At 47.6% G+C, this 12161-nt stretch overlaps 1 protein-coding gene across 1 annotated transcript; it reads left to right on the forward strand.

The window, feature by feature from the left end:
- The first annotated feature begins 3882 nt into the window (after nt 1-3882).
- MGAT2 (alpha-1,6-mannosyl-glycoprotein 2-beta-N-acetylglucosaminyltransferase) lies at nt 3883-10503 on the forward strand. The gene is made up of 2 exons (XM_061559276.1): nt 3883-4015; nt 8511-10503. The coding sequence occupies exon 2, from the start codon at nt 8717-8719 to the stop codon at nt 10040-10042; it is 1326 nt and encodes a 441-aa protein (XP_061415260.1). The 5' UTR covers nt 3883-4015; nt 8511-8716; the 3' UTR covers nt 10043-10503.
- Nucleotides 10504-12161: the final 1658 nt, after the last annotated feature.

Genomic DNA, 12161 nt, shown 5'->3' on the forward strand with positions numbered 1-12161 from the left:
TCACAAACAACTCCTCGCGATGCTCCTGGCCCACAGCCCGAAGCCGTATCCGCACCAATCGTGGCAACAGGTGTGGATACTTGATGCACAAGTCGAAAATAAAAATAAAACTCTCCGACAGTGTGCGGAGATTGTGGTCACACAGATCTTGTCTCTTGGATTTCTCTTCACTTGATACAGTAAATTTAGCTGTGACGGTCCCACCTGGAGACGGAGACTTGTGTTGCCTCCGAAACGTCGTGATTTGATTGAGTTTCATTTATTATTTTATTCTTGTTATTTTTACCTACGTGACTTTACCGAAAAAACCTAAGAGTATGAATCCCTGCAGTCACGAAAGCTTCAAATCTAGTAGAACGACTCAATGCCCGATTCATAAAGACGAAAGAGGCATCACAGTGATTCACCACTTCGCTACTACTGATGCCATTATCTGGCTCAACCTCGCCAGTGTAATATGATATCTGTTGCTCTACATCAAGATCAGCCGTGCGAAGAACGATTTGGCCAGTAATTAATTATCTACGGCTCACATTTACAATCATCGAATCGCGTGTGTAATGATTAGATGTTTGTCTCGTGCAATGCAACTTGCATCCAAATGCATAGACCGATGAAGGAAGATAAACTTGTAAAAAAAAACAGGAAAAAAAACTTTAAACAAAATAAACGAGACGGTAAAAAAAACAACACGAGACAACATTTTATACATTTTCCTGCCACACATTTGGATTGACAACTCTCGCGTGTCAGCAGTCATCGATTGCGAAGAGCGAGCCACGTGTTTGTGGCCGCCAATAGAAGGTGCGCACGTTGACCCATCATCGCGTCGCCTGCTCGAGCGCATGGATGTGTGCACCAAACGCGACACGCGCCCGTGGGTTTTGGGGCTCAGCGTCCAACGGGAGGTGAAGTCCCTCTCGTTGCCATCTTCGTCAAGGGAACATTTGCTGCCCTCATCCAATGCCAACCACTTCAAACGTGCCCCTGCTCGAGATGTCGGCCGGCCACGTGCCAAGTATATTACAGTTGCCGATAAATGCAGAATAATCAAAAAGGGGTATTGGCTGTAACGTCTCCCATTATATATTGTATTCCTATTTAAGGCAGTGGTATTGACGAATGTGTTGAGATTTTGTTATTTGTGCTTTGTGCATCACTGCCAACGCAGCAGCAGCCTCGCCAATAAAAAAAAAGTGTTTTATTGGGAGGTGCGATCAATACGATGGGCGAGAAGTCCGTATACCCTTGTATTGAAGTCTGGAATGGACTCTGGATGGAAAGGGGTATAGGGAATTCTCGCCCATGCTCAGCAAAAACAAATGTCCAAGTTCAATAGTGTAAGGAGATTACAACATCACTGCCAAAATAATGCGGCTTTGACCTCGGCTGTACAAAAACATTAACACCCCATCCTGCAGAACCCCATCCTGAGTCTAAACATGAATACATTTTGTGTTTTAGTCCATCAGCCTATGGGGCCTTACATCCCGATATAATCACGCAGAATTAGTTTCAAGCAAGCAGACCCAGAACTGTAAAATAAAACAATTAATTGGAGCTGACGAAGTTGACTATTTTCTGATTTTTATTATAACGCATGAATAGCTCTGAAACGGTTCCTTGCTATGAATCATTGTTGAAGCCTTTTAAACCCCGTGGCTTTAACTCGTGCTATACTTTACCCGTCTCTAGTAACCTCACTCTTTTATTTACCCTGCGTCTTTGGACTCTTAGTATTTAAGTACAGTACCGTATGAATAGTCACGATGCCTTGTAGCCCTTGATGTATTTTGACTGAAGTGTTACTGCATTTTACTAAAGAGTTTCGATGCCTCGTATTACCATTACTTAAATCTCGATGCTATGTAGACCTTGTTTCTCTGGACGCTAAAAAGGTATTATTGGTACCTGTGTCTTGGGCTAGTAACGTCACGGTGACTTGTGGCCCCAATGTAGTGGACTCTATTAATGTCACACTGCTTTGAGGGTAAAGTCACAATGCCTTGTAGCCCGTGTATTTTGTTTTCCCGAAGTCATGACATCTTGTGTGCTCTGTGCGTGGACTCTAGTAAAGTCACAATATATTGTGGGCCTTGTGCATTTTGACTTTTGGAAAGTCACGATGCCTTGTGGTCCCTGTGCATTTTGTGAATTTTGACTCTTGTGAAGATGTCGCGATGCCTTGTCGGCCATGTGCGTGTGAGACTCGAGTAGACTGACGATGCCTTGGTGGACCATGTGCGCGTGACACTCTGCCGAGAACGACGATGCCTTGGTGGGCCCTATGCGTGAGACTCGAGCAGACTGACGGTGCCTTCCTAGGTGAGGGTCCTGCGCGTGTGACACTCCGAGCAAACTTACGATTCCTTGGTGGATCATGTGCGTGTGAGACATTGAGTAGACTGACGGTGCCTTGGTGGGGGCCATGTGCATGTGACACACCGCTGAGATGCTGAAGGTGCCTTGCTGGGCCCTCTGTGCGTGTGACACACCGCTGACACAGACGGTGCCTTGCTGGGCCCTCTGTGCATGTGACACACCGCTGAGATGCTGAAGGTGCCTTGCTGGGCCCTCTGTGCGTGTGACACACCGCTGAGACTGAAGGTGCCTTGGTGGGCCCTCTGTACGTGTCCGCTGACACTGACGGTGCCTTGGTGGGCCCTCTGTGCATGACACACACCGCTGACACTGAAGGTGCCTTGCTGGGCCCTCTGTACACGTGACACACACCGCTGACACTGAAGGTGCCTTGCTGGGCCCTCTGTACGCGTGACACACACCGCTGACACTGACGGTGCCTTGGTGGGCCCTCTGTACGTGTGACACACACCGCTGACACTGAAAGTGCCTTGCTGGGCCCTCTGTGCGTGACACACACCACTGACACTGAAGGTGCCTTGCTGGGCCCTCTGTACACGTGACACACACCGCTGACACTGAAGGTGCCTTGCTGGGCCCTCTGTACACGTGACATACACCGCTGACACTGACGGTGCCTTGCTGGGCCCTCTGTACACGTGACACACACCGCTGACACTGAAGGTGCCTTGGTGGGCCCTCTGTACACGTGACACACACCGCTGACATTGAAGGCGCGTTGGTGGGCCCTCTGTGCGCGTGACACACACCGCTGACACTGAAGGTGCCTTGGTGGGCCCTCTGTGCGCGTGACACACACCGCTGACACTGAAGGTGCCTTGGTGGGCCCTCTGTGCGCGTGACACACACCGCTGACACTGAAGGTGCCTTGCTGGGCCCTCTGTGCGCGTGACACACACCGCTGACACTGAAGGTGTCTTGCTGGGCCCTCTGTACACGTGACACACACCGCTGACACTGAAGGCGCGTTGGTGGGCCCTCTGTGCGCGTGACACACACCGCTGACACTGAAGGTGCCTTGCTGGGCCCTCTGTACACGTGACACACACCGCTGACACTGAAGGTGCCTTGGTGGGCCCTCTGTGCGCGTGACACACACTGCTGACACTGAAGGTGCCTTGCTGGGCCCTCTGTACACGTGACACACACCGCTGACACTGAAGGTGCCTTGGTGGGCCCTCTGTGCGCGTGACACACACTGCTGACACTGAAGGTGCCTTGCTGGGCCCTCTGTGCGCGTGACACACACTGCTGACACTGAAGGTGCCTTGCTGGGCCCTCTGTGCGCGTGACACACACTGCTGACACTGAAGGTGCCTTGGTGGGCCCTCTGTGCGCGTGTGACACACCGTTGACACTGAAGGTGCCTTGCTGGGCCCTGTACACGTGTGTACACGTGTGACACACACCGCTGACACTGAAGGCGCGTTGGTGGGGGCCATGTGCGCGCCTCCCCCCGCTGCGAGGCCTCTGACTCGTGACGTAGGCGGAAGCCGCCGCGGCCTCGATTCATTGGCAGCTCGGCGCCTCCGCGAGCCGCAGCCCGCTCAGGTGAGGGAGGGCCGCTCGCTCTCTCTCCTCTCTCTCTCGTCTCGTCTCGTTCGTGCCTTCAAGATCGGCATTGTGACCACGGGTAAGTGTGGCTGTGTGCGTTGTTGTTGTTGTTGTCGTCGTCGTCGTCGTGGTGTGTGTTGTGTCAGTGCGGTTTGGTCGCGACGCGAGTGGTGGCAGTGGCGAGCGCACGCTGATTCTGGGCGTAGACGGCCCCGCGATGGGCGAGTTTGGTGGTGTGCACCTGATGGTGGTGGTGGTGGGTTGGTGGTGGTGGTGGGTTGGTGTTGATGGTGAGGATGAGGGTGAGGATGGGGGTGGTGGTGAGGATGGTGATAATGATAATGGGGGGGAGTGGTGGTGGTGGTGGTGGCGGTGATCGTGGGTGATGATGGATGGTTGATGATGGTCGTTGGTTGTGTTGGTGATGAGGGCGCTTTGTGATGCTGCCGAAGCTGTCGGCGGTGTTAATGATGCCGGTGATCACGGCAGTGACGTCCGTAGTGATCTTGACGGTGATGTTCGTATCGTTATCGATCTTCGAGGATGCTTACCAACGCGCTTGATGATGATGATGATGATAGGGGGTCTAGTTGTCATAGTGATGATGTATTGTATGGTGACAGTCATGAGGATGGTAATGGGACACGATTGCTAGTGGTGATGATGTTGAGACTGATGATGATGATGACCATAATTACGTAACTCACACTTTTAGTATTATCCCGATCTGAGCAATAGCTCGATCTACGGTGCATACAGTAGTTGTGATGCGTTAGTTGATAACGTTGAGGCTACAATGTCATTTCAAACTCATATACCCTTTCTTTGTTACAAATTGTCTTTTAAATAATGCATGGCATTACAGTTCTGATGCGTGTCGATATATCGCGTTAACTGAGCGTGCATGCCTGTCAATTAATTGCTTTCTATTGAATATTATCAGGGAGTTCAGGCAAGGAAGGCTACGACTGGTTTGATGGGGTCAAATTGGTCCCATGATCTTACCGCGTGGACCTTGAATGGGAGTTGATGTGAACCATCAGATCAGTAACATGGACTTACCAATGTCACATAAATCCCCAATTTTTTTTAAAAAATACGCCAAATTTCCGTATCCGTCTCGCCACATTAAAAATCAAGTCGGGTTTTCTTTTTGTACACATCCCATTAGCCCAGTGGGAGTAAATATTTTCAGCAACATTGGTTAAATGCAAGCAAAGTTCAGATCGGATTTGACATTCACAGAGTCATCAACAGCCAGGCTTGCTTATTAATCGCAGTAAAACGAAGCAGTGAAACTTTGTCAATGCAGCAGCTGTTGGCACAGCACTTAACGCGTGGTTAGAATTTTGCAAGGTGGGGCGAGATCAGTAGATACGGTGACAGTGCAACGAAGATTGCTTTTTTCGTTTAATGACTCCGCCGTTGAACAAGGTTTGAGTGATTATCTCGTGCTGGCGTCATTGTCATAGTGTGAAAGTGTGCACGACACATTTGTATTGCCAATTACTGTATTGTACCTGGGAAAGACTAGGTAGGTAAGTAGCATTACAAGTGTCAGTCGAGTCTCAATACACTTTTTCAGGATGTTCCTGCGACATTGAAATCCTTGGCCAGTAAAATTCATGATCGTTTATGGCTTCGTGTGGGATAAAACCAGGGTGTCCAGAGAATACCCACCACACAAACGACGGGAGAGACTCAGCCAGAGGTGGGACAAAGTCATTGTTATGCAAGTCCAAGTCGAGTCTGAAGTCATCAAATTCATGACTCGAGTCTGACTCGAGTCCAAGTCACATGACTCGAGTCCACACCTCAGAGGTGGGACAAAGTCATTGTTATGCAAGTCCAAGTCGAGTCTGAAGTCATCAAATTCATGACTCGAGTCTGACTCGAGTCCAAGTCACATGACTCGAGTCCACACCTCAGAGGTGGGACAAAGTCATTGTTATGCAAGTCCAAGTCGAGTCTGAAGTCATCAAATTCATGACTCGAGTCTGACTCGAGTCCAAGTCACATGACTCGAGTCCACACCTCAGAGGTGGGACAAAGTCATTGTTATGCAAGTCCAAGTCGAGTCTGAAGTCATCAAATTCATGACTCGAGTCTGACTCGAGTCCAAGTCACATGACTCGAGTCCACACCTCTGGACTCAGCACTTGCAATACACATTGTAACCACACACCTACAACACGTGGAGAGCCCTGGCAGGTTATCCAGCCAAGTACTGACCAGGGTCAAATCTGCTGAGCTTCAGAAATTTTATGATATCCGGGTATTTATGATCATTTGGTTGTAGGCCCAACACTTGCATGAATATTAGGTGGTGTTAATCTCCATTCTTGAGTAAATAGCTTACAGTGGTGGTGAGTAAACATTCCTATACCAAGGTCCACCTTGTCCGCTGTTTAGACTTTGGATTACTGTTGACGGGTGGAATGCATCGATCAGTTGATCGACATTGATGATTACATTCATAATCAAGCATCGCATCGCGCGAGAGTGTCCACGTTTTTTCACTTTATACCGCTTGTGGTATCTAATGGGTTTATATTATGCCAGCCATTAGAGGCACTATCATTCAAACGATTCGTGGATTTAATTGTGACCCAGAATCCTAATAATGCCATGAATTACAAGCAGTGGGAAGAGTAACTTATCCCACAATGAGGCTGTTTATGTGATCAAACCTGTAGTTATGATTGTTTTAAATATAATTTGTGTGTGCGTGTCCATCGTTAGTTATATAATTTTGTTTAATTAAACAAAAATGGCATCCTCTTGTCAAACCACGTCGGTCGTTGGGGTTGTTTAACCATACTTCATCGCGCAGGTCAGTACAGGCTGGGGAAGGTGGTTGCGAGAACCGGTTATACTGTACATCACTAGCCACTGACGTAGTAGCTGTGGCAAGGACATTCACTCTGCAACGCCGCTGTACCCCATTGTGTTTAAATGCACTATTCTGATATTCTCATCGCTGTACAATACTTACTGAAATCCAGATCTCCTTTCAAAAAAGAATATCGGTTTCATTTGGCTCCGAACTGGTCGTAAAAGGTCCTTTCTCTGGCCCTCTGTAGGTACAGAGGACAGCATCTGGTGCTAGATTTGCACACGGGAGTAATGTGATCAGCCTTTCGATAGCTGTGTGTGTGGTTGGTCTATAATGCGTCACAGGATCACTCGTGAGATTGTTTTAGCAAGTCAAGGTGCTGGCCGTGAAAGTTTAATGTTTAAATTGCTGTTAAGCGTCCCGTAGGAATAGTCCCGACCCACAATTATACGTGTAATCTTATAAATGTATAATTTTACAGGTAAAGGGTTTGTTAAAATCTTTGAAATAAAATACTGGACAGTAAATAATATTAAATCTATTGACACACGCACCTTCCTGTCACATGTTTAGAATGCAATGCAAACAGGGTTTCAGCAGCAAGATGTACCCTGATAAACCAAAGCCGCTAAGTATACCAATGGTACGGGAAAGAGTCGTTCACAGTGTTCTACCAAAATTTAAGTTGTTCTCCGAATAATGTACAGCCCTTTGTCAATCCACTCCTGGATGGAAGGCCACCTGGCCCGAGACGGGGTGAGGGACGTTGTTTGACCATACTTCACCATGCTGGCCAGTGCGGCTTGGTGAAGGAGGAGATATCACTCGTCACTGATGTTAGCTATGGCTTGGAATTAAACCGAGTTCGCTGGGTTCGTAGTGCAATGCACTAACCACTGCACTTCTGCTCCACTCTTGTTTTATTATACAGCATATATCATAGCGCTTACACTGACGTATGAAGGATGGGCTTGGGGTAGGGTAAGCGAGTAAAATTCAAGTTCAAAAGGCAGCACGTGGCAGTCACAAGTTGTTTTATTACGTGGCTTTGTGCGACATGCACAGTTATGAACATTGTGGATTTCAGAAAATTCGTTATGAATCATTGCACATAATTCGATGCATGTACAGTATAGTGAGCATGACGATTTAATTTAATCAATGAAGCAATGCTTTATTATTTGCCAACTATATGTGCAGATATATCTCGTTTTTTTTCCCTCTATTGCTTGATCAGTATCAACAAAGACTAGATTTGTTAGGAAGTGCTGTGTAAACAGCTGCTATATCACGTTAATGAACAGTCTACAAGTGCACATTCTCCACACCAGCTATATGGGACTGCACACATTTTCCCTCTGCCTATACCAGAACAGCACAGTAACCATCGTAATTCTCAATGGCTATTGATTATACTTGGTACGAGCTGGTATGCAATACTGTGCGTGAAATGGCCAAAATAAGCCCACAGACTTTTAATTGTATAGATGTAACAGGAGGCCTGTACTATATCCTGTAAGGGCTATCTTTATATTTATTAGTTGCAGAGCCCTGTATTGTCTTGAGTGATCTGTGGTAAAGTGTGTCCTGCGTGCTTGTTTTTAATTTTAAACAAGCACGCTGGTTATTGTTTATGTTGCTTGTTTTTAATGTTTTCCCTCGAAGCATTTTTCTTGGGCCAATGCTTACAGCACCTGATAATCACACATTCTGTTTGTTGTTTGTGTTCACGTTTCAGAACTGAGGCCGGATGCTGACCTGGGTTGATGTAGAGCTGGGTGCTCCCCTGAGCTGTGCGGTGATGCAGGTGTCCCCCCGGCTCCTGTATACCCAGCTCGAGGGCTAACGGCACTATTTGCGTTACCCCGGAGCCTCGCGTGGCCCGGTGGCAGCAGGGCTCGGTAGCGGAAGGGCCCAGCCAAGGGTGGTCAAATCCTGTTGGAAATGAGGTTCCGAATACACAAGAGGAAGGTGGCCATTTTGTTTGTGCTGCTAACCGTGGCCGGCATTGCTACGTGGAACGTCACGAAAGCGCGGAAGCAGGCCCCTCGCGAAAGTCCGAAAAATGCAGTAGCAACTGAGCAGAACCGGATTTTATCCGAAGATCGAGATGAATATGACTATTTCCGAGGTCGTGACAACGTGTCATCTAATTTTTTCGACGTGAAAATTGGTGTGAAAAATACGTCAAAGGAGCTGAAAAAGTACATATACTACCAAAACTTTTACCAGTTCATCAGAAACTCTGAAAAAATCAAGGCTCCAGCTAAGGATGGGCTGGTCATCCTGGTGCAAGTTCACAACCGCCCACAGCACCTCAAGCTGCTAGTGGAGTCGCTGAGAAAAGCCCAGAGGATTGAGGAGGTGCTGCTTGTTCTCAGCCACGACTACATATCAGAGGAGGTCAACGAGGTCGTGCGCACCATTGACTTCTGCCGCGTGCTGCAGATCTTCTTCCCGTTTAGTCTGCAGGTCTACCCTAACGAGTTCCCGGGACAGGACCCCAATGACTGTCCCCGGGACATCTCCCTGGAAGAAGCCCGTCGGCTGAAGTGCAACAATGCCGAGTTCCCAGATAAATACGCCCACTATCGCGAGGCCGTCTTCACGCAGACCAAGCACCACTGGTGGTGGAAGTTGCACTTCGTGTGGGACCGCTTGAACGCCATCAACGCCCACGACGGCCTCGTGCTGCTCATCGAGGAGGACCACTATCTACTGCCCGACTTCTACGTCGTCCTGCAGAAGATGTGGGACATGCAGAAGCGCGAGTGCCCCGACTGCGATATACTGAGCCTGGGCTCCTACGACATGGTGGACAACTTTGAGGGCAAGAGCGACAAGCTTGAGGGGCTGCCCTGGCAGTCATCGCGGCACAACATGGGCATGGCCATCGGACGGCTGACGTACAAGCACCTGCTGGCCTGCACGCAGGAATTCTGCACGTACGACGACTACAACTGGGACTGGACGCTGCAGCACCTGACGGTGGCCTGCCTGCCGCACCCGCTCAAGGCGCTGGTGCTGCAGGCTCCGCGCGTGTGCCACACGGGCGGCTGCGGCATGCACCACCAGGGCCCGTGCGACGCCGAGGGGGAGGCCCGCCGCCTCGCGGAGCACGTGGCCGCCAATGCGCCGCACCTCTACCCGACCGCCCTGCAAATCCTGCAGATGCACTATGTGTCGCCCATCAACCCCCACACTGTCAACGGTGGCTGGGGTGACAAGCGAGACCACGCGCTCTGCCAGAGCTACAGACAGCTGCGCTGAATTGAACAGAGGAGCAGCAGCAATTGTCTTGAATTCTCCCGTTCTGGAAAGCCATGTCTGGGTGTCAATTGAGAACAAAAAGAAACATTTTTCATGTGTGTGAGGGACCAATGTTGTTCCACTACTCCATTCTCATCTCCCCCCACCCTTAATATTCTTATTTTGTTTTCAATTGTTTTGTTACAGTTTAAATCCATCCTTTGCCTGAATCTGTGTTGTTATAACTGAAAAATGTAAAACATACATTAATTGGTGTTAGCACAAGTAATGATTTTCTCTTTATATGAAAAAAACTTTCAGATGGACAGCTGTCATTTTCCTACATTACATGGTGTGTTGTAAATGGGTATAAAGGTAAAGTGGCATAAGGTAATGGCCAAATGATTGGTGTTAAATATTTTTTTGGTATGTTCTTATATAATGTAGGTGATTCCAGCAAAATAAATTTGAACTGGAAAGTGGTACACAAGGTTTGTGTCATTGACTCCTCTGGCAAGGATTTGCCTCCTCTTCGCAAGAGCCGGATGGACATCATTCAGACTTCTTTTGGATGTGGCAGGGGTCCAAGACATTTTCCAATGCGCGAGCGGTTGCACGTCCACAACAAAGCTATCTCAACAGTTGGTGGCTGTATTTGCTGGCATCCTTTCTGCACGTATGTGCTTCATGGGTGGCTGTACAGTTTTGAGGCTGTCGGTTTGTACTCCATAGCCAGAAGCCTAAAATGCACTTTGCTCGTAAATACAAACGGTGAAACAAAGAGATTACATTATAAGCGTATATACTCATGCCTGGAAATACATTACGCAAGTTATTAAAATAAAATATTCCAGCCTATTAATTCACAAATAGACGAAGGCCTACCCATGAATGTCTGTTTTTATGTTATCATACTTAACCACGTGGGTCAGTGCCGGTTTGTAAAGGGATAACACTCGCCACTGATGTTAGCCGTGCCCGGGACTCAAACTGTTTGCAGGGTTTCTAGCGCAGCATGCTAACTCACCGCGTCACTGATCCGCCCCTGTAAAGGACTGCACCATATGTGTTGGGAGATATAAAACCAGTTGGGCAGGAATGAGATTGCTGAGCAGGAAACTCCTTCGTATACATGTCTGCTTTGTGTGGCAGTGGGAAATTGACCAATAGCAAATGTCTTGCTTCTGAGACTGCATTGACTTCCTTTTAGGTGTGAACATTGTCGCTATTAAGAAGACACGTGGCTGTGTGCAATAATACATTGCACAAACCCTGTACTGTGCCTTTTGCAGTTTAGAAACAGGTTATATTGAATAGACTATTTTCCTTATGAAGGGAACTGTGAAGTCTCGACACGAATGTAACAAGTTTGACTTCCGTTCAAAAAAGGTGTCATATATCCAAACGTTTGAAAAAAAAACGACTAAATAATGCCCCTATTGTATAGTGTTCCCTAGGTTCCCTTTCAAAGAGCCTAAAAAGGCTTCCACCTCTTTTACAAAAAAAATATTTGGTTTTGTTTGGCTCTAACGTATAACCACATCAGACGGAGTGTGCCAGATGTTATCAGATCCTAAAAGTTCAGCAGGTTTGAGCCTGGTTAGTACTTCCATGGGATATACTCTATAGTTCATTACAATGTGTTTTTAGGCTTGGGCTGCGAGGTGGTCATGAGATGGCAATACAACATTTGGACTCTTGAATCTGTGCAGAGCTTTGGGTTATGCCCTCGTATGTGGTGGGGTTTCTCCAGGCTTCCTCGTAGAAGCCACGATAATGCAATTGTCTAAACATCTCAAATGCAGGTCCTTCCTGAAAACAAGTCTTGACACTTGGCGAGGCTTTCCTTGAATAAACCAGGCATGTTATAATCGGCGTACCTGCAAATTCATTTCTGGGTTTTATAATTCGTCCTTCAAATGTTACATTAAACACAATCACAATAATTAGGTTTGTTTTTATTTGTACGTCTCCCTTTTCAAAATACATCCAAATGGGGCCCCCACCTGACACTAATGATTATACAATTTTACATCTTCCACAAGTGGCAGATCGCTTTCACTCGTTTCATGCAACACGTGACAATTGTGTAAAAAAAAGTAAGAACGATCAATGTGTATTTCGTGCAAATAACAGTTGC

The sequence above is a fragment of the Lethenteron reissneri genome, chromosome 25, assembly GCF_015708825.2.
Source record: "Lethenteron reissneri isolate LAM-NWPU_2019-01 chromosome 25, ASM1570882v1, whole genome shotgun sequence".
Taxonomy (NCBI): domain Eukaryota; kingdom Metazoa; phylum Chordata; class Hyperoartia; order Petromyzontiformes; family Petromyzontidae; genus Lethenteron; species Lethenteron reissneri.